General features: G+C 43.4%; 1 protein-coding gene across 1 annotated transcript in view; it reads right to left on the reverse strand.

The window, feature by feature from the left end:
• Window positions 1-14,637: 14,637 nt before the first annotated feature.
• The window catches only part of LOC143486718 (sodium/potassium-transporting ATPase subunit beta-2-like), a 27,483-nt gene continuing 14,220 nt past the window's right edge, over window positions 14,638-27,900 (reverse strand). Inside the window, exons 4-7 of the mRNA XM_076986086.1 lie at window positions 26,900-27,105; window positions 22,753-22,812; window positions 21,850-21,945; window positions 14,638-20,230 (exon numbers count right to left, since the gene is read on the reverse strand). Coding sequence (XP_076842201.1) covers window positions 20,066-20,230; window positions 21,850-21,945; window positions 22,753-22,812; window positions 26,900-27,105 — 527 coding nt within the window. The 3' untranslated portion in view covers window positions 14,638-20,065. The remainder of the gene's footprint in view (window positions 20,231-21,849; window positions 21,946-22,752; window positions 22,813-26,899; window positions 27,106-27,900) is intronic.

Genomic DNA, 27,900 nt, shown 5'->3' on the forward strand with positions numbered 1-27,900 from the left:
TCATAGTCACAAATAGAGTGATGCCAAGACACAGCTGGATGACAGCATCAACATCTCAGATCACCAGAAATCTCAATGTCTGGGGGCCCCCAAGCCCCTACACCTTACAAGGGGAATTTTAGCTGAAGGCTTGACTAAACAGGTGAGTCTTAAGTCTAGATTTAAAGATTGGAACTGTGTCAGAGTCTCGGATTGGAGCCGGAAGGCTATTCCATAATTGAGGGGCTTTAAAAGAGAAAGCTCTGCCTCCGGCTGTAGTTTTACTAATTTTTGGAACTACGAGAAATCTAGCATTTTGGGAGCGCAAAGGGCGAGATGGGTTGTAGTAATCAATGAGTTCACTCAGATATTGTGGGGCAAGACCATTTAACGCCTTATAGGTTAGCAGGAGAACTTTAAATTCAATGCGATATTTAATCGGCAGCCAGTGTAGTGTGGCGAGAGTGGGACTAATATGATCGAATTTCCTAGCCTTGGTTAGGACTCTAGCTGCGGCATTTTGTACAAGTTGTAGCTTCTTTATGGACTGTTTAGAGCATCCAATTAGAAGACTATTACAGTAGTCCAATCTCGACGAGACAAAAGCATGAACTAGCTTCTTTGCATCAGCTAATGAAGGTAAGTGTCTCAGCTTGGCAATATTACGTAAATGGAAAAAGGCAGTCTTAGTGACATTGCATACATGTGTGTCAAATGAAAGATCAGAATCAATAGTGACACCTAAACTTTTTGCAGTAGATTTTGGTGTTACTGAAAAACCATCTAGGGTAAGGGGAATATCAGCCCAATTGCTTCTAACAGCTTTAGGCCCAAGAATCAGTACCTCAGTCTTGTCAGAATTTAGTTTAAGAAAATTAGACGCCATCCAGTTTTTAATATCCTGGACGCAGTTCTCGATCTTGAGAGTTGTGGTGGTATCATCTGGATTAGAAGATATATACAACTGAGTATCATCTGCATAGCAATGGAAGCTAATACCATGCCTACGAATGATAGTGCCCAGTGGTAGCATATATAATGAGAATAATATGGGGCCCAGTACAGATCCTTGTGGGACACCATACTTTATTTTAGAATGCTCAGAGCATTCGTTATTTACTAGCACAAATTGGTAACGATCTGTCAGGTAGGACCTGAACCAGGAGAGTGCTTGACCTCTTATGCCAATGAGTGTCTCCAGTCTATTAAGTAGAATATTATGATCAATGGTGTCAAAAGCAGCACTGAAGTCTAGCAGTATGAGAAACGAAATGTGTCCTTTATCAGAGGATATTAAGAGATCATTCAGTACTTTAGTTAGTGCTGTTTCAGTGCTGTGATGAGCTCTAAATCCAGACTGAAATAACTCTTAAGACATGTTCTGTCTGTAAGAAGGAAGAGAGTTGTGAAGAAACTACTTTCTCTAAAATTTTGGATATGAATGACAGATTAGAAATTGGCCTATAGTTGGACAGTTCTTGGGGGTTAAGACCAGGTTTTTTAATTAGCGGCTTGATGACTGCAAGTTTAAATGAACTGGGAATGTAGCCCAGGCTCAGAGAATAATTTATTATAGTAAGCAACGGTTCTACATTGCTGTGCAGTAATTCTTTAAGTAGATGGGTTGGTACAGCATCTAGTATGCATGTGGAGGGTTTAGCAGATTTCACCAGTGAAATAAGCTCCTCACGACCAATTGGGGAGAAGGACTCTAACAGGGCATCAGAGCTGACCAGATAGCTGTCAAGGTGCATTGGCATGTTGACAGGCTCTGAGATAGCACTACTAATGTTTTCCCTAATTTTATCAATCTTATCATTAAAGAATTTCATAAAATTGTTACTGCTACACTCTAGTGGAATAAGAGAATTGTTTTGTTCATGACTCCTCGTAAGGCTGGAAACAGTTTTAAAAAGGAGTCCTGAATTGTTTTTATGTTTTTCTATTAAGGCCGATAAGTATAAGGACTTTGCCATATGGAGGGCATGCTTATATTCAATAAGGCTGCTTTTCCATGATAGTCTATACACTTCTAACTTCATATTTCGCCATTTACGTTCCAGGATCCGCGCGGCTCGTTTGAGGCTACGCGTGTGCTCATTGTACCATGGCGCTATTCTTCTCTCCGTGGCTCTCTTATATCGTAGTGGTGCAACTTTGTCTAAAGCTGTACGAAGGGAAGTCTCGACGTGCTCGGTGAAACGCTCTAGTCCTTCCGGAGCTACAAGTGGATCAGTGTTTGTCAGACCCGGTAAAATATCAGTGAGCACGGCTATGGTGCTGGGTGTTATAGCTCGTTTAATTTGATAGCGGGGTGGCCGATGAACACAGTCAGTTAAACACAACTCGTATGTTATGAGGCTGTGGTCAGAAACAGCCTCACTCTGAGGAAGAATTGCTAAACTGGATATGTCAATACCAAATGACAAGACCAAGTCTAAAGTATGACTACAGTTATGCGTAGGACCCACCACATTCTGAGTGATACCCATTGAATCAAGAATTGCTTGAAAATGAATGCTAAAAGAGTCACACCGATTTTCAAAATGGATATTAAAATCACCCACTATAATCACCTTATCGGCTGATAGCACTACATGAGACAGGAAGTCTGAAAACTCCTGCAAGAACTCAGAGTATGAACCAGGGGGGCGGTAAATAGTAATTAACATAAACGACTGTAACACTTTGTTGCTTGTTAAATTTGAAACATTTGATACAGTGAGGATGAGGTGTTCAAAAGAATTAAACTTGAAGCCAAATTTTTGAGAAATGCCTATATCAGAGTCATATATTGTGGCGACCCCACCTCCTCGACCATTTGGACCGGGGTTATGGACATATCTATAGCCAGAGGGAGAAGCTTCATTTAGGGCCATATAGTCGTCTGGTCGGGTCCAGGTTTCCGTCAAGCAAAGCATGCATAGATCATGATCGGTAATAATTTCATTAACAAGCAATGCTTTAGATGACAGGGATCTAATATTTAGTAGTCCTAGTTTCAGATTTAAACTGCTCTCTGAGGGAGCATAGTTGAATTTAACATTGATTAAATTTTGTCTACTAACTTTACGAGAATTATTTTTTGGTACTCGAGGAACAGACACAGTTTCAATCTGGTGTGACCTAGGTGACGTCTCTTTGCAGCTCGCAGACAGTCGGATTAGCCTGTTTGTCTGCTGCCTGGCCTCGGCTCTGGTTTGTCAATCCCCATTAACTACACCTACACTACCACTATTAAGCCTAGCAGATATGCTACGAGAAATGAGAGCAGCACCCTCCCAAGAGGGGTGAATGCCGTCTCGCTTCAAAAGGCCAGGCCTGCCCTCAAAACGTGTCCAATTATCTATATAACCCACTTTGTTATCTGAGCACCATTTAGACATCCAGCGGTGCAACGCCCATAACCTGCTGTAGGTTTCAGCGCCACGCCGAACTGGAATGGGACCAGAGCATATTACGGCATCTGACATCGTCCCCGCTAACTCGCACACCTCTTTAACATTATCCTTGGTGATCTCAGACTGTCTCAATCCCACATCATTGGTGCCGACGTGTATAACTATCTTAGAATATTTACGTTTAGCCAGCACCTTTAAATTAGCCCTGATGTCAGGCGCTCTAGCCCCCGGGATACACTTGACTATGGCCGCTGGTGTCTCTAAACTAGTCGCTACGTTCACGTGTCTGAGCTGTGAATCTCCTATCACCAGAGCTCTCTTAACAGGTCGCTCAGTCGGTGTATTACTGAGTGGGGCAAACCTGTTTGACACGGGAACATGAGAAGGACGGTGCTCAGCCCTACGGTTATGCCGCCGAGACGTCACCCATTCGCCCCGCTGCGAGGGCTCTAATGCCGGAGCTGAGGGCTCGCTAGCTACAGCTGTGCAACCTGGGTCTGCTACGCTAGCTGCGCTAGCCGCTACGCTAGCTGCGCTAGCTGCTACAAACTCTCTAGGACTTTCTAAAGCCCGGATGCGCTCCTCTAAAAGCGAAATCTTCTCCGTCATACTAATAATTAACTCATATGTAGCACGCATATGAGCCATTTTAATATAGATTAATCTAGATTAATTTCAAGATTTCAGTGAGATTAATCTAGATTAAAAATCTATGCCCACCCCTAATTTATTTATACTTTATTGATTCCTTTAGGAGGTTTCCTTCAGGGAAATTATGGTGCTTTTTTATCTCAGTGAATTCCAGTGTGGAACTGTGATATTATGCCACCTGTGCAACAAATCCAGTCATGAAATTCCCTCACTCCTAAACGTTCCACAGTCAATTGTCAGCTGTAGTATAAGAAAATGGAAGTGTTTGGGAATGACAGCTACTCAGTCATGAAGTGGTAGGCCACGTAAACTGATGGAGCAGGTCAGCAGATGCTGAAGCACATAGTGTGAAGAGGTCACCAACTTTCTGCAGAGTCAATCACTACAGACATCTAAACTTCATGTGGCCTTCAGATTAGCTCAAGAACAGTGTGCAGAGAGTTTCATGGAATGGGTTTGCATGATTGAGCAGCTGCGTGCATCCAAGCACACAAGCCACTGGACTAACCCTAACCCCGAGCAGTGGAGGCACGTTCTCTGGACAATCTGGCAATCTGATGGACGAGTCTGGGTTTGGCGGTTGACAGGAGAATGGTACTTGTCTGACTGCATTCCAAGTTTGGTGGTGGAGGGGGAATTATGGCGTGAGGTTGTTTTTCAGGAGTTGGGCTTGGCCCCTTAGTTCCAGTGAAAGGTACTCTGAATGCTTCAGCATTAGTGTTGCCAGCTGTCCCGGTTTTCACATGCCTGTCCCGGTTTTCCCGGGCTGTCCCGGTTTTTCTTCTTTTTAATATTCGGTCCCGGCAAAAAAACTAGGGTAGTTCAAACCACGATTCAGACTGCTTTTGCACACCTTAAATCTGTTTTTTTCTCGCTGTTTTTACCTCTCCGGTAATATTTTACGTTCGCCACCCCCCCCACCCCGCTCAACAACTTACGTTCAACACGCCCCCCCCCCCCCCGTCAACAGATTACACTCGCCACCCTGTGACAGTATGACAGTGTCCTTGTTTTTTGTCGGACCTAGGTGGCAACCCTATTCAGCATACCAAGACATTTTGTACAATTCCATGCTCCCAACTTTATGGGAACAGTTTGGAGCTGGCCCCTTCCTCTTCCAACATGACAGTGCACCAGTGCACAAAGCAAGGTCCATAAAGACATGGATGGCAGAGTCTGGTGTGGATGAACTTTGCTGGCCTGCACAGAGGCCTGACCTCAACCTGGTAAAACACCTTTGGGATGAATTAGAGCGGAGACTGAGAGCCAGGCCTTCTCGACCAAAATCAGTATGTGACCTCACAAATCTCCTTCTGGAAAAATGGTCAAAAATCCCCATAAACACACTCCTAAACCTTGTGAACAGCCTTCCCAGAAGAGTCGAATTTGTTCTAGCTGCAAAGGGTGGACCAACGTCATATTGAACCCTCCGGATTAGGAGTGGGATGTCACTTAAGCTCATATGTGAGTCAAGGAAGGTGAGCAAATACTTTTAGCAATATAGTGCAGCTCAGCTCTACGTGTTTTCTTAGATTGGATGGGGATTCTTATAAGACAAAATCTTATTGGTCTGAGGCAGGCAGAAAAGACACTTGAAAACGAAGGAGTCATTTTTCTTTTAGACTACTTCATAATTTCTCTCAGATAAGGCCCTGGGTTTAGTGTGGAGTTACAGTTTCGTCCGTATGTGTGTGCCTGAAGGAATGACAGATTTCACATAATGTAGTGGAGTAAAAAGTTAAATTTGACTTTGAAATGTAATGGAGTTAAAGTAAAGAGTTTCAAAAATGGAAAGACTTCAGTAAAAAAACTTAGTGTCACGGATGGTCCCACCTCTCTCCTGTCAATCATGTCCGTGTTTGGTTCTCCTTGTGTTTTGGGTCTTTTATTATGAAATCCCTTGTTGTGTTGTGCTTCACTCCCCTTCCTTGTGTTCCACCCGTCATCATTGCTTTCAGGTATGTATTGTTCCTTGTTTAGTCTGTGTATTTAACAGAAGTGTCAATTCCAGGTTCAGAAAGTAAAAGTCCTCAACAGGATTTTGCTCAAGCTTGCTAGATTTTCTAAATAGTGCAATCCAGGTGAAATTAGTGGAATCAACACAATCCAGGAAGCCTGAGCAAAATCCTGGTGAGTACTTTTACTTTCTGAACCTGGAATTGACACGTCTGGTGTTTAAGTCCTGTATGTAGTGTTGAACACCTCTGGTGTTTAAGTCCTGTATGTAGTGTTGAACACCTCTGGTGTTTAAGTCCTGTATGTAGTGTTGAACACCTCTGGTGTTTAAGTCCTGTATGTAGTGTTGAACACCTCTGGTGTTTAAGTCCTGTATGTAGTGTCTTGGGTGGTGTGTGTACCTGATCTGCTTTTCGTGTGATCTGACCTCTTGATGCCATTGAGTCCCTTTTGCTTTATGTTTCTTCAGTTCTGTGTCTTGGTGATTACAGTTGGTGTTATCATATGTGCATGTATTTGATCTGTCTACGTGTATCTAGTATTTAGTTTGTTTTTATTCTGTCTGTCTCCTTTGTGAAGTATTAGCAGTTTTTGTATTAAAGTGCTTCAGAGTCCGCACTTGCATCTTGCCTTCAACATCCCTACGTTACACTTAGGTATAGTCACAGATTACATTTATTTCGTTACTGTCCACCGATCATTTACATTTACGGCATTTAGCAGACGCTCTTATCCAGAGCGACTTACAAAGTGCTTTGCATCCGATCACAGAATTCATTATGTAATAGTACACATAGGCCAGAATTCAAGATACCATTGAGCAGAGCAGAGATGGGTAGAGTATTCAACAATTTTACTTAAGTAAACATACTGTTACTTGAACAAAATGTTACTCAAGTAAAAGTTAAAGTATGCATCCAAAAATTTACTTGAGTAAAAGTAAAAAAGTACTTTGATTAAAAGCTACTCAAGTAGTGAGTAAATGCATGAGTACTGTCTCGTGTCAATAAATTACATCATGGGAAATTGAATTACTGGAAACAATGACTTTTAATGATAACAAATAATTTATTATAAATAAATATAATATATAAAAATTATTTATTATAAATAATATGGATTTTTGTTTGTTCTTAATTATTAGGCCTGTGTAACTTTAATGTGTTCCACAAAGGCATTAACTGATGAGGCTGTCAGCCAATACCTGTAGCTACAACTTGATGCCAACTGAATCAATTTATAGCAAACTTTGGTTCAACTAAATCATCATATATTGCTAGCGTGTACACTCAATGTGAACTGTGAACTGGTATTTAGTATTGTTACATTTAATAAATACATCATACAAACGTATGTCTCAGAGATATAGCATTACACAAAATTATACATACGACAAACTTATCGCATTGTGTTTCCTCAAATTTGATGTTGAGTTCTTGTAGGCTGAAATGTCCACACGTTTTGGCAGACACAACTGACAGTGCATTATATAACTTTCCTTTTACACGTTTGTAATGTGAACATTGGCTGTATGAGGTCAGGGATGCTCGGGAGGTTTTTCTGTCATACTTTCTTGCTACCGGTGGAGAAAGTTTGCGTATGTGATCACGTGACTGACCGGCTTCATTTGATTGGTCACTCATACTCGGGTGACGAGACATTGGTCAGTCTTCTTACTGAAAAGACGAATTATTTACAAAACGAAAGTGACGGTAGCCCGCGGCGCAAATCCGATTGTAACGGAGTAAAAGTCGCATTTTTCTCAGCACATATTTACTCAAGTAAAAGTAGAAGTCTTTCATATTAAAACTACTCTTACAAGTACATTTTTGTCCAAAAAGCTACTTGAGTAAATGTAACGGAGTAAATGTAACGCGTTCCTACCGACCCCTGCCATTGAGTCAGACTACTACTAAACTACAGGAGTCAATGTCATTACCTAGTGTTTTGCAAGTTAGAAATTTGCTAAGAAGCACAAATAACTATAGACAGACATACAATTTAAGAACAACGCCAAGTGGTATCAGCTGAGTTAGTGCTCTGGTAAGAACTCAACAAACAGGTGGGTCTTCTGTCTACGCTTGAAGATAGCAATAGACTCTGCAGTCCTAGCAGCTAATGGAAGATCGTTCCACCATCTTGGAGCCAGGATGGAGAATAGTCTGGAGCTTTGTCTTCCATGAAATTTTAAGCATGGAGTTTCGAGTCGAGCCAAGCTTGAGGTTCTGAGTGTTCGCTGTACGGATCGGCTTTTGACCATAGACATAATGTAGGGAGGTGCCAGTCCATTTTTGGCTTTGTAAGCAAGCATCAAAGTTTTATATCTGATGCATGCCGCTACTGGAAGACTGTAAAGAGAGCGTAGCAGAGGAGTCACATGTGAGAACTTGGAGAGATTTCTGAATTAGTTCTGGTTTTCTGGTGCTTTAACACTGGGCCCTGGGCAAGAAAGCATTTCATCTTGTACTTGTACAATGTATCACCAATAAAATCTGAATCTGAATCTAGTTGTAGAGGTCTGATGACCTGTAGAGGAAGACCAGCAAGTAGGGAATTGCAGTAGTCCAGCTTAGAGATTACTAGAGACTGCACAAGCACTTGAGTAGCTTCCGGTGAAAGGAAGGGTTGTATTCTCCGTATGTTGCAGAGGAGAAATCTGCAGGATCTGGTCAGTTTTGAAACGTGTTGAGAAGGACAACTCGTTGTCCAACATTACACCCAGGCTTCGTGCAGTTTCTGATGGTGTTAACAAGGTGTTCTCAAAGGAAACTGTGAGGTTGTTGTGTGGGTTTGGGGTTCCTGGAATGTACAGAAGCTCAGTTTTGCTAGGTTGAGCTTCAAGTGGTGAGCAGTCATCCATGAAGCAATATCTGCCAAGCATGCCGAGATATGCCTAGAAACCTGGATGTCAGAATGAGGGAAGGAAAGAATTAGCTGGGTGTCATCAGCATAGCAATGATAAGAGAAACCATGAGACAAAATAATGTCACCAAGGGAACGAGTATATAAAGAGAAGAGGGCCTAGGATCGAGCCTTGGGGGACTCCAGTGGAAAGTTTACATGGATTGGATGTAGATCCTCTCCATGTTACCTAATAGGAACGGTCTTCAAGATATGACTGGAAACATTTCCAAGCAGAGCCAGTCACACCGAGGCAGAGAGGAGGATGTTGTGGTTGACCATGTCAAAGGCTGCAGAAAGATCTAGAAGAATTAAAACTGATGATAGCTTGTTAGCCTTGGCAGCATGGAGCTTCTCTGTCACTGCTTTGAGGGCAGTTTCTGTTGAGTGTGCTCGTTTGAAGCCAGACAGATTAGGATCTTGGAGTTGGTTCTGGGTGAGGAAGAGAGATAATTGGTCATAGACTGCTCGCTCCAGAGTTTTTGATAGAAAAGAAAGAAGTGATACCAGTCTGTAGTTGTTCATGTCAGAGGTGTCATGTGTTGCAAGATTGGTACCACCCTTGCCATCTTGAACACGGTAGGTACATGACCCGAAACTAAGGAGTTGTTGATGATTGCTGAGATGAACGGAAGGAGTTCCCTTGACATTTTCTGGAAAAGAGTGGAAGGAATTGGATCCAGTGGGCATGTAGTAGGATTGCTAGAAGTCAGAAGTTGATGTATCTTGTCTGAGGAGAGAGGGGAGAAAAAAGCCAAGGAGTTGAGTGTAGGGTTAGATGTACTAGTAGGAAGGTTGGGAGCTGGGGAGAAGGACTGACAGACTGCTGCAATCTTCTCTTCAACAAAGATGACAAAATCCTCAGGAGTGAGAGAGGATGGAGGAGGGGGTGAGGGAGGGTTAAGGAGTAAGAGAGGATGGAGGAGGGGGTGAGGGAGGGTTAAGGAGTGAGAGAAGATGGAGGAGGGGGTGAGGGAGGGTTAAGGAGTGAGAGAGGATGGAGGAGGGGGTGAGGGAGGGATAAGGAGTGAGAAAGGATGGAGCAGGGGTGAGGGAGGGATAAGGAGAGAGGATGGAGGAGGGGGTGAGGGAGGGTTAAGGAGTGAGAGAGGATGGAGGAGGGGTGAGGGAGGGTTAAGGAGTGAGAGAGGATGGAGGAGGGGGGTGAGGGAGGGATAAGGAGTGAGAGAGGATGGAGGAGGGGTGAGGGAAGGTTAAGGAGTGAAGAAAAAAATACTGAATAGCTTGCATGGGTTGGATGCAGATGATTGAAATTTCTTTCTGTAGTAGGCTAATTTTGCTGATGTTACTTCCAGTGAGAACTTTGAAAGGAGAGATTGATATGAGCTGAGGTCTGAATCTAGGCGACTTCTCTTCCACCTCCTCTCTGCAGTTCTTAGATCTCTCCTGTGGCTGTGAAGCACTTCAGTTAGCCAGGGGGTGGATGGAACAGATCTCTTAAGCCTGGAGGAGGGAAGACACAGAAGATGGATGAAGAGATCGTAGACAGGAAAGTATCAGTAATTGTGTCCAGAGAGAGAGAAGACAATTCTGATGAGGAAGGGAGGACAAAATAGTGATAGCAAGGGTTGAAGGATTGATGGAGCGCAAACTTGGGTGAAAGTAAGAAGAATGTACAGGGGATCATGATCATGAACTCCAAACATTGTAAGTCTTCTGTGCCTATAATTTCATTTCAAACCTTCATTGCTGGGTTCTCTAGCTCTGACATCCCAACATACAACACATAATACACAATAAATTCCCAACGCATATAGGATTCCATTTATATTGTAATGCACACACTAACACTCTAACAAAACAAATACTTCTGGAATAGGGAAACCTTGTGTAACCACAGGCTAACTCTCCCACACCGACACCATCGTGGGCCAAAGTTTTAATGCTGCTTGGCTACTTCCTTAGTGTCGCTGTGGTTAGACGTGACCGAGTAATTGTACATCATGTTCTTCCTGATAATACATTTAACTCCTTCACCTTCGCATCTCCCCCTCCCCCACCATGCTAGGCTATTAGCACACCCACATATGTGTGTCTGTGTAAATGGATCAAGTGTCCGAGTCCAAGCCCCCAGTGAGCAAGACAAGGGTGACAGTGGCAAGGAAAAACTCCCTAAGAGCATGAGGAAGAAACCTTGAGAGGAACCAAGACTCAGGGGGGAACCCATCCTCCTCTGGCCAACGCCAGTTACCATGACAACAACTGTGTGTGTGTGTGTGTGTGTGTGTGTGTGTGTGTGGTGTGGCTTCATTCAGTATGCTGAGCCATTTTGCTGGATCATTTTCCCTTTGTTTCCATGGTGACTACGTTTCCAGTGGATTCTGTTTCGATTGTACAATTCTGACTGATCAAAAACAGCAGTTCTTATACTCCAGAAGATGGCAAGTTATACTGTTACAGTAGTTACTCTTACATTTACTGTTACAGTAGCAGGGGCGGACTGGCATACATTGCTACCGGGGATTTCCCCGGTGGGCCGATGGGTTAGTGGGCCGCTGGCCGCCGGTGGTTTAACTCGGCCCGTGGAGGGAGAAGCCTCTCGCTGCAGCCTGCAGGAAGGCGGAGTTGGACATCCAACCCCGCCCACATCCAACTCCACCCTCTTCTCAAGTCCGAAGCCATGCCCATGTTACGTTCGAAACTCTGAGTGTTTTTGCTCCCAGTAAACAGAACTGCCAGAACTATTTACGTGCGTTTTATAAGTGTTTTAAGTGCAGAAGTGCATTTTAAGTGCATTTACTTTAGCCTAAATTCCAGCACTTTTCAAATCTGAAACACAATACAACATTAAAATTGGTCAGGTAAATGTTCCTTCCCATGTGTTTGAGGGGTGTTTCTTTATACTACCACATATCGTTTCAGGAGGACACTGCAAAGAATGTGACGCGCGCGAGGTGTGCGGAGTCGCGCGCAACGGTCACTCAAGAAAGTATAACTAGCTTTATAGGGGAGACACGGAAAGGCATCGCTAAAAATGAGAGCTCTTATGTGATTTAGGAATGTGGATCTTGTGTTTAAAAATGTCTTTTATAGAATTATTTGTTCAATTAATTGGTTCAACGCAGACAGATTTCTTCATAACTTATAATTAGTAGGCTTGAAAGTTACCGGATCAAATTAAGCCCTGATTACACCCCTTCTCCATTACCAACATTACCAACATACCCCTTCTCTATCACCAACATTATCAGTAAACAGTAAACATTACCATTTTAATTGTGTACTTATAGTAGCAGAGTTGCCAACTCTCACGCATTGAGCGTGAGACACACGCATTTGACCGTCTTCACACGCTCTCACGCCACACATGTGATTTCTCACGCCGAAAAAAATCTAGTTTATTTACCTCTGATCTACATCTATGATTCAATGAGTTACTAGTTCGCTCTGGCGCCAACCACCATAACATAACATGTTATGGTAACATAATACAGGAAGATGATAAAATCCTGCACCTAACATCCAGAGTCATGCAAAAGGCTTGGCTATGATGTATTAACCAACCAACCACTATGATCTACTAATACCTACTACTATGATCTAATAATACCTACTACTATGCCCATGACCCATCGCCTCAACTACCCAGTACTACTAAGAAGACAAGATGCACTATGTTCATGGTCCATTGCCTCAACTGCCAAGTACTCAGACCACCAAACAAACCTGGACTGACCTTCAAAACAAAGTGACATGGACACACACAATACCTTGCAAGCTTTTCCTTGGGGTCATCAGGAAGGCACCTCCCTTCGTTGGTGTTTCGATGATTTGAGCCCCCAACACCTCCAGAAGGCTCATCAGTGGAGTCTGGCGTCCCAGACCCACCCCCCTCCAAGCTCACAATGTAGCCCATCACAAAATTACCAACAACCCTGCTACCCGACGGCTATCGGAAAAGCCAAGTGACAATCCTACCCATATCTCAACATCACACCCACCAAACAATTTATCTCTTCAAGTACTATCCTTACCCCACCTACCCTCAGCCCTTCTTAGCCACACCCACTGACTAGATCTCTCAGCTACCGCTGACAACTCCTTTACCACTGCTCTCATCACACAGCCTCTAAATCCAAACTCAGCCAGTAGTCTTGTGGCAGACTTCGCCACGAAACCCCTAGCCCCTACCTCTACAGGTCTAATATATGCTTGCCAGCCCCGCTCTCTTACCTCAGCCACCAAATCTGCATACTTCAACCTTTTCCTTTCATATGCTGCATCAACTTCGTCCTCAAATGGAACAGTTAGCTCTATGAAATACACTATCCGCTTACTTTCAGAATACAACACAACATCTGGCCTCAAGTTTGTGACTACAATACACTCTGGAACCTGCAATTTACAACCTACATCAACCAACAGTTTCCAATCTTTTGCATCAGCCCACTTACCACCAACTTTTGACAACTGTGCTGGCTCCTTGATATGCTGCCCCTCACACACAAACCTAATTACTATATTGGAACTAGCAACTGGCATGTCATTAACTTCCAACCGCTTATCAAGTGCACCTGCCAATGATTTAGGTACCTGATTATGCCTCCACGTATAAAGTCCCTGTGACAAACTCACCTTGCATGCCGACAGGATGTGCTTCAATGTACCACTTCCTGCACATAGCTTACAAGTTGGATCCTCACCCAACCACTGCCCAAGGTTTTGTGGAGTTGGAAGCACATCATAAGTAGCTCCCACAAGAAACTTTATACGACTCGCATCCAATGCCCACAACTCTCGCCAGGTGATTCTCCTCTTCTCTACACTTTCCCATTTCATCCACTGACCCTGCTTACTCTGTCCTGCAGCTTTTGCCCGTCTTACTTCCTACTGCTCTCGAATAAAACCTGTCACCATTCGCCTTCTCTCAGGAGATGTGGCCTTGCTGAATGCCCTCCATGTATCACCTAACCCTAGTCCTGCCCTCCCATTTTGCACGTGCCCTACAACATCTCTATGCTCCACTGCCCTCTTTGCTGCCTGAGTTGCCTCTTGGGAATTCCACTTTCTTCCTGTACGTGTCACTGGTGCCGCTGCTTTGATCAGTGCATCTTTCGACCCCATCAACAACATTAACAGTAGTTACTCTTACATTTACTGTTATGGTTGTTACTTTTACATTTACTGTTACAGTAGTTACTCACTACTGTAATAATAGTCAACCTTACATTTAATTATGTATTTCAGAGCAGTTTATAGTCATTACCTTTACACTGATTGATCACCTGTTATGGTAATTACATTTATTGATCACCTGTTATGGTAATTACATGTACAAACATCTGTAACCTAGAGTGTGGGTGAGGTTGGGGAGTTTGTGTGACGGATGTTACCCCACATATTAGGAGATTTGTCTAAATCCACAAAATAAAAAAATCTGGCACCCTCTAACCCTAACCTCTAACCCCTAACCCCTAACCTCTAACCCTCTGGGTGTCTGAATGACATTTTTTTTTCTATGCTGCACAGCATTGTGGGTTTAAGAATGAAGCTGCATGGTGAAATCACCAGTACTGCATGACCTATGTCTAATATCTCTGCACAACCTATATCTAATATCTCTGCACGACCTATGTCTAATATCTCTGCACAACCTATATCTAATATCTCTGCACAACCTATATTTAATATCTCTGCACCAATGTTGGAGCATTTGTGTGTGTTTGTGTGTGTGTTTGTGTTTATGTGTGTGTGTCTGTCTGTGTGTATAAGAAGGACCAAAAAATACTTTTATTTTAAACACAAAATGTTTATTTCATACTTTCCATTTTTCATTTATAATGATATTCTTTGTTTTTGAATATAAGGTTCCACAATTTTCATCTCAGGCAATATATAACATCATATTGAGGACACTCAGTAGTACTAGAGCAGTGTTTGTTTTTATAATAACCACATTTAAAGGATGGAGAAAATTAGGAATACATTGTCACTATGATGAACACATGATAATCAGCAGGGTGTACATGGGTATGGAGGGCTGCTCCCTTTGGGGGGATGGAATTGTACAACCAGGGGTATCAAAGGACAAACGTTTTCGGGTAAAATAACTGGGTATGAAAAAGGCAGGGTTGGTGTGATGTCAGACCGTGTTAGGGTTGGTGTGATGTCAGACCGGGTTAGGGCTGTTGTTATCTCAGACCGTGTTAGGGTTGGTGTGATGTCAGACCGGATTAGCGTTGATGTTAAAGTTGGTGTAAAGTGATGGGTTTTTCTGTTGCAGGGAATTAACCATTCGACAAGGAATCTACAATCAAAGATATGTTTATTTGTATTTGTGTTTTTTGAATGTGTATATACGTGTTACTGTGGATTGGTGTGTGTTTGTGTGTGTACAGTTGCAAGTTTTAGATTTGTAGTCATTAATTGGCAGTGTGTTTGAGTTAGTGTCTTATCAGATGTGTGTGTGTGTGTGTGTGTGTGTGTGTGTGAATGACTACAAGCACACACATGCATACACACACATGGATGTGCTAGAGCGTATGCTTGTGTTTGGGCACATGCGTTTGTGTGTTTGCATGTGTGTTAAATGTCATCCTGATGTCTGACTGGTGTCTAGGGTTAGTGACAGTGGTCATGTGACCAGCACCCAGCAGTGACTGAGTTAGTTCTATTGATGCAGCACCTGCAGAAAGTCTCAGCACAACCAACCAGCTGTCCACCTTGGAGAGGACCCTGCTGGCTGTGTGTGTACGTGTGTGTGTGTGTGTGTGTGTGTGTCTGTCTGTCTGTCTGTGTGTGCATGGATGCATGCAGATGTGTGCGCATATGTGTGTGTGCATGTTTGTTGGTGTGTGTGTGTACTCATTTATACCTGATGACCATGTGGTTTGACACATGCACAGTAGTGGTGGGGATGCGGATTATTCTCTATCAGACCTCAGAGCCACCACAGTTCTGATCATCACATTCTCTATCAGACCTCAGAGCCACCACAGTTCTGATCATCACATTCTCTATCAGACCTCAGAGCCACCACAGTTCTGATCATCACATTCTCTATCAGACCTCAGAGCCACTGTGTTCTCTGTACCTAAACACAGAACATGTTCCCGCTCGGGTTGGGCACACTGGCTGGCTAAACAGCCTGGTGCATTTTTCTAAATTGGCTGCAAGTAGCATTAGATTTCATTGATGCTAACAAGCTGCATGATTTTTCCAGCACTATACTGACTCAGGGGGGTAGAGCACGCCTCTCACACTAACAGTTTAGATGAAATTTTAGAGAAAATGGCAGGAGCAGGAGGAGGAGGAGCAGGAGAGTCAGGAGGGTAACAAAGCTCGCTAACAGTGTTGGAACGCTAGTGCTAATCCAATGAGCACTAACTACGTCAACTAGCGCAATGATAACAGCTGTATGCTGGCCTGCCCTTCAGTGACATGGAACTAAGGATGTTACATGCTAACCTTCTTCATGCTAACCAGAAATGCCTAATTATAAAGTCATATATGTTACCTTGATGTTGAAACACCCTTATGCTAACTTACATTAGCACTGTGCTAAACACCTTTATGCTAATTCACATTAGCACTGTGCTAAACATCCAAATGCTAACTTGCACAGAAAATAAAAATAGATTTGTGGTTCTACGATTGCTGATAAATAAAGTTATAAAAAGCAGAGGCAGCTTGTCTGCGTACTATGCTAACTTTAAAATTCTAATATTAAAATATTTAAGTACAGCTATGATAGTGGATGCTAATGAACTGACACACATATGATTGTTCATATTCGTATTGGCAAGTTCACATTGTTAAATGTTTTCCTACTCATCCCTTTTTCTATTCTACCGGTGTCTTTGTTCCATGAGAGAATAGGTCACTTCTTATTTACATTTGTTTACACACAGTTCTCTATTGCTTAGTTGACATTAGACTCTTCAAATTCTGACCCCTCACTGTCTATAAGAGAAACACGGCAGGTCAATATCAGTGCACTGATATGGCACCACATTACCTGTCTGGCTTTCTTGTTTGTATCTAGAAATTTTACATTTGCAATGCTAAGACTCCCCAGCATCAGACACTTCAGAAAGAGGTTGTTGTGGGCATGTGCAGAAATTCAGTCAGGCACGCATCCTGTGTGTGTGTGTGTGTGTGTGTGTGTGTGTGTGTGTGTGTGTGTATTCTCCCTGTGTTTCCATGTGAACAGGCTTTAATCAAACAAGCAAGTAAAGCATCAGTCCTCAAATTGCATGACTAAAGTTTAGTGCTTGACAAAGAACACATATACACATTAACACACACACACACACACACACACACACACACAGACACACACACGTGTACATACACACTCACCGGCCACTTTATTAGGTACACCTTGTTTATACCTTTTTTAGGTACAACTTTCTAGTACCAGGTTGGACCCCCTTTTGCCTTCAGAACAGCCTTAATCCATCGTGGCAGATTCAACAAGGTACTGGAAACATTCCTCAGAGAGTCTGGTCCATATTGACATGATATCATCACACAGTTGCTGCAGATTTGTCGGCTGTACATCCATGATGTGAATCTCCCGTTCCACCACATCCCAAAGGTGCTCTATTGGACTGAGATCTGGTGACTGTGAACAGTGAACTCATTGTCATGTTCAAGAAACCAGTCTGAGATGAATCGTGCTTTATTTATGGCGTGTTGTCCTGCTGGAAGTAGCCATCAGAAGATGGGTACACTGTGGTCATAAAGGGATGGACATGGTCAGCAACAATACTCAGGTAGGCTGTGGTGTTGACACAATGCTCAGTTGGTACTAATGGGCCCAAAGTGTGCCAGGAAAATATCCCCCACACCATTGCACCACCACCACCAGCCTGAACCGTTGATGTAGCTGATGCCAAATTCTGACTCTACCATCTGAATTTCGCAGCAGAAATCGAGACTCATCACACCAAGCAACGTTTTTCCAATCTTCTATTGTCCAATTTTGGTGAGCCTGTGCGAATTGTAGCCTCAGTTTCCTGTTCTCAGCTGACAGGAGTGGCACCCAGTGTGGTCTTCTGCTGCTGTAGCCCATCCACCTCAAGGTTCAACATGTTGTGTGTTCAGAGATGCTCTTCTGCATGTCTCGGTTGTAACAACTGGTTATTTGAGTTACTGTTGCCATTCTATCAGCTCGAACCAGTCTGGCCATTCTCTTCTGACCCACACAACTGCCACTCATTAGATATTTTCTCTTTTTTGGACGATTCTCTGTAAACCCTAGAGATGGTTGTGTGTGAAAATCCCAGTAGATCAGCAGTTTCTGAAATACTCAGACCAGCCCATCTGGCACCAACAACCATGTCATGTTCAAAGTCTCTTAAATCACCTTTCTTCTCCATTCTGATGGTCGGTTTGAACTGCAGCAGATTGTCTTGGCCATGTCTACATGCCTAAATGCATTGAGTTGCTGCCATGTGATTCAACATTTGCGTTAAAAGTGGCCAGTGAGAGTGTGTGTGTGTGTATATATATATATATATATATATATATATATATATATATATATATATATATATACACATATACAATGAAAACCAAGAGAGTGTGATGAGGGAGAGGGAAGAGAGCTTGGGAGTGATACAGAAGGGTTTAGGGTTTTGGGCAGGGCTATTCAACTGGCGGCCCGCGGGCCAGAACCGGCCCTTTAAGGAATTTGTACCGGCCCGCAGCCCATCTCCCTATAAATAATAATAAATATTTGATAAACTGCCGTAAAATTAAATAACATTTTATTTGCAACATTCCAACATTCCTGCTTTATTTATTTGCAACATTCCTGCTTTACGGCACGTTGTGTCTCTATGTGGCACGAGTGTTACGTTCGCCACCCCCCCGGTCAACAAATTAAGTTCAATTTAACATCCACTATGACAGTATTGGTATAGGTCTGAAAATTGTCTGGCCCACAGGTCAGAGCTCTTTGCCAAATCTGGCCCACAGAAAAATATAGTTGAATAGCCCTGGTTTAGGGTTTAGGGTTTAGGGCTATGGCAGCCAGGACAGAAGGGGGGAGGATACTGATGCTGATGAGTGCAACAGAGTCTGTGTCCTGATTAAAGATTAAAGAGATTAATGGGATTATTTGAGATTAGAGAGAGGTTAGGGTTAGACATGTTTAAAACAGACATGGGGTGAATATGAACGGAGTGTCTGTAAAACACAATTGATGAACAGAACATAGAAGACAAAAATGAATGATATCAGCATGAGAGAACATTTGTCTACAGGGTTAGTTAGGGTTAGGGGTTACAGGTTAGGGGTTACAGGTAAGGGTCTATTTTGGTCTGCTGTTGTTGAAGAGACTAAGACCCTAAATTACACTTCCTATTCTCCATATCACTCACTCTGGTCTCTCCTGGTCATACTGGGAGCCAGTGTGAGATGTAGACAGAAGAGTACTAACCCTAACCCCTAACCCTAACCCCTAACACTAACCCCTAACACTAACCCAGTGGGTATTCAATAGTTTCCTCACTGCAGACTGATCATTAGAGAATTTGATTAACAATGAGTATGTATGAGTATGGACAGAGTTTGATCATCTGAATTCAGTTTAAGCAGGACTGATATTAGCATCTATGGATGTGAACACACAGTGCCACAAACTGTCCAACCACTGTACTTCCTTCTCACAGCTGTCTTCCTCATTCCTGGCCATAAACTCATCAGATTGATTATGAAAAGTTGTGATGTCATTTTTAGAGCAGTTTGCACATCTGAAAAGTTGAAGGGTTTTAGAGTCTCCTCGGCTCTGGAATGATTTTAATGACAATAAATACAGAGAGACATGTAAAGTTTAAAATGCTGTCTCTCTCTCTTTCTCTCTCTCTCTCTCTCTGTCTCACTCTCATTGTCCCTCTCACACACACAAACACACAACACACAGACACAAATGTTCTCTCTGCTGCTGATGCAATAGAGCTCCCAGTATTCTTTCTTATAAACAGGAAGTAGTAACGTCATTGCTTAATTATTAGAGGGACCTTATGCACTGTCAACAACTGGTAAAAAACTTCAGTGTTTGCATGTGTATGAATGAGAGAGAATGTGCCTTTCAATGTATGTGTGTATATATGTGGATGTGTGTGTGTGTGCATTTGTATGTGTGTGTGTGTATGTGCGTATGTATGTGAGTGTGTATATGTGTGTGTGTGCAGCAGCTCCAGGCGTCTCTACTCAGAGTTAATGCGAAGCTTGAAGGAGACCCGTCCAGCAAACTTGTCCCTTTCGCTGTATTCCCCGATGGTGTTGGAGTTGATCTTACACTCCACATTCACATCAGCATCCAGAGTGATGTTCAGAAACTTCACCGCCACCAACGGCTGAGAGTAGTTCACCTGCACACACACACACACACACACACACACACACACACCCACAGATGCACACACACACACCCACAGATGCGCACACATACACACACACACACCAACAGATGCACACACACACACACCCACACCCACAGATGCGCACACATACACACACACACCAACAGATGCACACATACACACACACACACACATAGATGCGCACACATACACACACACACACACACACACACACACGCCCACAGATGCGCACACATACACACGTACACACAAACACCCACAGATCCACACACATGCACACGCACACACATGCATGCAAATGCACGAACACACACACACACACACACACACACACACACACAGTTATACAAGCACATATAAAAAGACCATAATGCCCATGCACAGGAGTTATGCATGCAAACACACACACACACACACAGTGAAACATGCACATATAAAAAGACCATAACGCCCATGCACCACAGTTACACACTCATACATAAATAAACACAGTAATAAATAAAGTGAGGCTCATTGACTGAAACACCCCCATCTCACCCAGACATTTTAGCATTGGGCAGTGTTTGGGGTGTACCATATACAGTGTATGGGGTGTACCATATACAATGTATGTGGTGTACTATAAACAGTGTTTGGGGTGTACCATATACAATGTATGTGGTGTACTATAAACAGTGTTTGGGGTGTACCATTTACAGTGTATGTGGTGTACTATAAACAGTGTATGGGGTGTACCATATACAAAGTATGTGGTGTACTATAAACAGTGTATGGGGTGTACTATATACTTTATCCCAGTCTATTTAGTCATTTGCATCACTATTTACATGATCCTACAGAACACAGATAAGACACGAAGAGAACACTGACCACACAGTGTTCAGAACGCACTGTGTTCAGAGGACTCATGTTCCGTGAGCCCTGTTCACAGAGCTTTGAAACAGGGTCAAATGTATTGATGTGTATTGTCTGGGATGTTGGACTGGTGCCTACATTCTGTACAGGTGCGTCTGTAGTCTGTACAGGTGCGTCTGTAGTCTGTACAGGTGCGTCTGCAGTCTGTACAGGTGCGTCTGCAGTCTGTACAGGTGCGTCTGCAGTCTGTACAGGTGCGTCTGTAGTCTGTACAGGTGCGTCTGCAGTCTGTACAGGTGTGTCTGCAGGTGCATCTGCACTCATTACACCTGCACTCATCAAACTTGCAAATATTTTGCATAAAATGTTCGCAAAAACAAAAATATTTCAAGACAGACCCTGTTTCTATAAAGTACATGGCAGTCAGTGTGTATGTAAAAAAGTAAATGCCAAACGAGGAAATGGGTTTATCCCTGCATTTTCGTTCAGTAGCACACTGGTCCTGGTTCCACTGCCAAGTAGAACAGAATCATGTGATTTGTGGGTCTGAACATCCCTAAACCTAAACCATCACTTATTTAGGAAAACTCTGGACCCATGTCCATTTTAGGGTGGGTTAGAATTAGGGTGGGTTAGGATTAGGGTGGGTTGGGGTAAGAAAAAAAAAACTCAGTAATACTTGACACAGACACAGAGACATCTAGGAACATTCCTTAGCTTTTGATTCCTTGTATGTATTTAGACACACTCACCTGAGCAAGTTTGCCATAGAAGGGGTAATACATTAGGTTGAATGTTCCATTTGGAGGGAAGTATGAGATCTGCCCAAGGAGCTCAGTGTCCTCCTTCTGACTCAGGGAGAGAGCAGAGAGAGAGAGACGGCTGTGAATTAGGGTCAAACTCTAACCCTAACCCTACAGAGACGGCTGTGAATTAGGGTCAAACTCTAACCCTAACCCTACAGAGACGGCTGTGAATTAGGTTCAAACTCTAACCCTAACCCTACAGAGACGGCTGTGAGTGTCACCCTGCTGCAAGTCTCACACTGCTTAATATGTCTTACACACAAACACATTCACACACACTCCTATCTTACAAACTCACACACACGTACACGCACTGCTATCTTACATACACACACACACTCAGTCAAGACACTCTCCTTGCTTACACACACACGCTCACAAACACTCTCATGGCAGACACTCTTGTACACACACTCTCTCTTTCTCTCCTTTCTTACACACATTCACACTCTCCTTTCTTATGCACACACACTCCTTTCTTACACACACAGACACTCACACTCTCCTTTCTTAGACACACTCTAACAGACACTCTCCTTTCTTATACACACACACACACACACTCTTTTCTTACACACACACACACACACACACACACACACACACACACACACTCACACACTCTTTTCTTACACACACACACACACACACACACACACCTTTCTTAAACACAGACACTCTCCTTTCTTGTACACTCTCTCCTTCTCTCTGTTTCCCCTGATTTGTTCCACTTTATAACTGAGATGATGAAAGGGTTAGGGTTAGAGAAGAGAGAAGCATCATATTGTGGGTTGTGAATTGTTGTTCATGTGGCGACTGCATGAATCCATAACAGTCGGGAGGTCTTACCTTTGCAGCACAGGTCACATACGGAGACTGGCCACCTTTCCCTGGCAACATTCCAATGACCTACAGAAGGGTCAAAGATCATACCATTAGTTGGAATAGTCACTATAAATTTATACTATAAGTGGACTTAATCTGGGACTTAAATTTCCCAGGAGGCTGGAGGACATGGAGGAAAACCACTTGGTTGCTGTGAATTGTGGCAGTAAATGAGGTGGTGTCAAATCAGCTACCCATAATTCCACTCTGTGCCACCAGAGGGCACCACTACTCACACTCCTTTTCTGCCACATTCCTGTCATCACAGTTGATTGGTTTCATCTGTTACAGTGTTACACAGTGGCACACACATCTCAGTAATTGAAGCTCAGGTGTGTTCTGCTTATTTACATACATATCTCCTTATTTAATTGGTATAATGATACATATCTCCTTAAACACTTAAACATATCTCCTTATTTAATTGGTATAATGATACATATCTCTTTAAACACTTAAACATATCTCCTTATTTAATTGGTATAATGATACATATCTCTTTAAACCACCCGGGGTTTAAAGAGATATGTATCCCGGGGTGCCAACAGAACTGAATGCCCCGAACCCACACTGATGGGCGGATCCGGAGCGTTCAGTCCTGCGTTTGGGAGATGACTGCCCTGGGTGGAGAGGCCGCCACGAACAGCCTAGAACACCCTCCCTGGGAAGACAGGGGAAAACACGTTAGACACACACAATGGCACATTCACGAACACACAAACAGGAACATTAACGGACAGAGGCACGAAAGGGAAAAGGGGATTCGGGATGAACACAGGGACGGACACAAACACAGGCACAGACACACACACAAACGGAGGAGGGCTGCCAGACGGGAGAACGCTCCGGGAGCTGCAGGCACTGTGGTGGGCGGTCTTCCTCCCGCCCTTGCCACAAACCCTCCGCTGGGTGCAGCGTGGCTGGCGGACGCTCCTGCAGCCCTCTTGGTGGGCACGAGTCTCTTTGGAAGCCCTCGGGGGGCACGCCGCAGGGTAGGCCTGCCGATGCTCGCTTTCCTTCCCCCGTGGACCCCACCGGGGAACTTCCCCTCCTCCCAGTGATCACCCTCCTGGCCTGGCGGTGGGAGCGTTGTCCTCTATCTCCATCTCCTCTTCTCCACCTGAGGTTCATTTCATGGGCTCCACCGGGGTTTTGCACCGGGAGTAGTCCCTAGCGCTCTCCTCTGAGGGATATGGAGAAACGCCCTCCCTCGGGCCTCTCCTCCCTCTCACGGTCTCCGGATTGCTCCGAGGGAGGTGGGCTCACGTCCTCCTCTTCCGGGCATGGCTCACCATCCGAGTACTCAGACGGAGGCTGGCTGCCTTCCTCGTCCTCACACTCAGTGAGGTCCGAGTACTCGGACGGAGGGGGACTCACCTCATCCCCGTAATGCTTGGTGGAAGCCAAGCAAATCAAATCAAATCAAAGTTTATTTGTATAGCGCTTTTCACAACACATGTTGTCACAAAGCGCTTTACAGGATTTAAAAGGTTAACAATACTATGGGTCCAGAACCCTAATGAGCCTAAGGCGACAGTGGCGAGGAAAAACTCCCTAAGCACAGGGATGGAGGAGGGCTGACATCGTCTTCCTCACCCTCGCCGTAATACTCGGTGGGGGCCAAATATATGGATGGAGGGGAGCTCTCCTCTTCTTCTAAACCCTCCTCCTGCTCGAACGCACTCTCCGGAGTCTTGTCGTCTTCTCCACTGCAATAAAGCTTTACAGAACCAACTCTCAGAGGCGAGGGGTCTCTAGAGGAAGTGTCTCTCTCTCCACACCCGCCTCGCAGCATGGTGCAGGTGTTCTGCCAGTGCCTCATCCTTGGTATCCTGCGCCTGACGCTGCAAAAGCGCAACCACGGGATCTTGCTGCATTTCCTCAAGGCTCACGGGGCTCTCGCGGCGGGGGGCAAGAAGGGGAAGAGGCCGAGCAGGCACCACCATGCCTCTTCCCCTTCTTGGTGCGGGTTGTGTAACCAGGCATTCTTGGTTGGCTCGTCTTTCTGTGCACGGGACATGCACATTAAATAAACAAACCACATAAGCCCAGAGTGATCACGAGACGAGCCACAGATGAGACCGATGAACACTCACAACCACACCCACGAAGATCCACAGACGCAGACATCTAGACGTAGACGACATAAACACATGCCCAATGGGGAGGGGTCAGGGGCTGTATCGTGACACATATCTCTTTAAACAGTTAAACATATCTCCTTATTTAATTGGTATAATTCTATACATATCTCTTTAAACACTTAACCATCTCCTTAAGCACTCAACTCTCCCTTTTTTCAGAATGACACAGAGAAGTCAAAGTGTGTAACCCAGTGTCTGTTGTAGGGTTGTCACGATACTAAGAATTACAACTTCGATACGATATTTTAAAAAATATTGAAATTCGATACCATTTTCGATACCAAAGTCAGATACTATGCTCATTTCCATTATAAAGCCTTTTTATTATTTTTTTATAATCAAACAAATGAATATTGTATTTTGTTTCACAAATGTGAAATAAATAAAAGGTGTAGTCCCTACCACATTAAAACAGAAAAATAAATAATTGCACATTAATATAAATAAACATAAATAATAGTAGTGCACTCTGGAATTCACATTTAGAAGTCAAAAAAAGCTATGGTTGGTCGCCGGTGGTTGGCGCAAGAGCGAACTAGTAACTCATTGAATCATAGATGTGGATCAGAGCTAAATAAACTAGAATTTTTTTCGGTGTGAGATATCGGAAGAGTGGCGTGAGAGCATGTGAAAACGGTCAAATGCGTGTGTCTAACGCTCAATGCGTGAGAGTTGGCAACCCTGCATAATCTTGTATGCTGTAGTAATACTTTGTGTTTCAGGTTTGAAAAGTGCTGGAATTTAGGCTAAAGTACTTGAAAATGCTTGAAATTGTAACATCATTTCACAACAAATAGATATCTGACTGAACAGCTCTCTTGTATTACATTACTCTTGTAATTCCAGGACGAAACATGAGAACGAGAAAACGTTAAGATTGGGCATTTTGAAAATAAACCACCATTAAATAATGTGATGAAAAAGCGAATTATTTCGAGTATATGTATAAATATTTAACAGGTGCACGACCTCGCGAATCGACAGCGCGCGAGGCCACCGCGATTACGTCATTTTCGCCGCGTGAACCCTCGTGCAGCTCGCGTTGCGTCAAGTATATAAACCAGGCTGTAGCGCCCTTCGTTAAAATGTTCCGAAAGCACTGCTTGCAAACTGGCTTGTTCATGTCCTTCGGTTTTCCATCTGTATCTGCTTTGAAACCAAAGTATTTCCACACAGCACTTCTGCTGCTTCCATATTTAATCCATATTATATTCCATATAATAATTCCATATTTCGCTTTGTGCATGTAGTTTTTCAACAAGCTGAGGACGGTCCGCAATATTGCTTATATTAGCAGTCATCCTACACGTTTTCTTCTTATTCTGCAGAGAGGAGGCAAGCGCTGCACTGCTGTACATGCACACAGCCCCCATGAGGCACTCTTTGGAAATACTGCTCTTTTTTTTAAAAAACGCACTCAGTCCTATAGCACCGATACTAAGCAAATTGGGTATTGTACCGTTTTTAATGACGAAGTATCGCGATACTACTCTAGTATCGGTATACCGTGCAACACTAGTCTGTTGTTTCAACTTACATCCCTAACTCCTGTAATTTAACCCTACTCCTAAACAAAAACATTTAAAATTCTAATACCTTCAACCCTAAACCTACAGACAGAATTCTAATACCTTCAACCCTAAACCTACAGACAGAATTCTAATACCTTCAACCCTAAACCTACAGACAATTCTAATACCTTCAACCCTAAACCTACAGACAGAATTCTAATACCTTCAACCCTAAACCTCTAATACCTTCAACCCTAAACCTACAGACAATTCTAATACCTCCCCCCTAAACCTACAGACAGAATTCTAATACATTCAACCCTAAACCTGGGTTTAAAGGTTTAAATCTGGTGACATTGTCAGTATATATGATACTGGTGATGTGATTGGTCAGTATCAGTGATTTCTATAATGCAGTTGGTTAGCATCTTTGATCTCTGTGCAGCAACTGGTTACCCGATTGAGTTTGATGAGCACACAGGGTTTTCCGTCGCGGTACCCGTATGTGCGGTCCTCCAGGCCGGAGCAGTCCCCCAGAATGGTGCGGTTAAACTGGCATGAGCGCTTGGGGTTGTTGCGGACCTCACCGCTGTCATCCTGAATGAAATACTGGTCTGGAGCACATGCATCGTTTTTCATGGCCTGCTGAGAGTCGTTATAAGCTGCACAGACAGACATAGAGGAATAAGGACATGAATAAGGAGAGGAATAAGGACATGATTTAGGACATGAATAAGGACATGATTTAGGACATGAATAAGGACAGGAATAAGGACATGATTTAGGACATGAATAAGGACAGGAATAAGGACATGAATAATGAGAGGAATAAGGACATGAATAAGGACATGTCAATTCACTACAGCACATGAAGACATTTAATCAAACAAATAATGTTTTGTCTCACAGTTCTCATGGTCCAATGTAGTTTTTACAGGACAGGTTCAACAAAGAAACCACAATTAGCAAACCTTGGTTTGCACATCAGTGGAGTCCAATACTGCATAGAGATGATGATGATGAGGAAGAGGACAAGCAACCATAACAGATGAGATCAGAGCCACTCTGGTTGATTATGTGGTCATGTGACCACGTGGTGAACCATGCGGTGAGTTTTCTGCACTGTAAAAAACAACTTAAAATTGCTCGCCTTAATATGATTTTTAGTTTAGCTGAGCAAAAATAATAAATTGCACCATAAACTATAACAAAGTATTTGGATCAGCTTACTTTATTGAGTTTCTTGTTAAAAATTGATCTGACCTTACAACCTGCATTGTCAAAGTATACAAATTGTAGTTGAACCCCAACTCCTCTGCGCATGCTCAATTTGACTCCTTAGTTGAGAACGGGGCAGGGTTTGCGATTTCTGCCAGAATTTGACTCCGGGCATCTTGAAATGGATTTCACCTGCGGCAAGCAGGTGACCCTTTTGTGTGTTCTTCCAAAGTCTGACC

Source organism: Brachyhypopomus gauderio, unplaced genomic scaffold (genome assembly GCF_052324685.1).
Source record: "Brachyhypopomus gauderio isolate BG-103 unplaced genomic scaffold, BGAUD_0.2 sc45, whole genome shotgun sequence".
Taxonomy (NCBI): domain Eukaryota; kingdom Metazoa; phylum Chordata; class Actinopteri; order Gymnotiformes; family Hypopomidae; genus Brachyhypopomus; species Brachyhypopomus gauderio.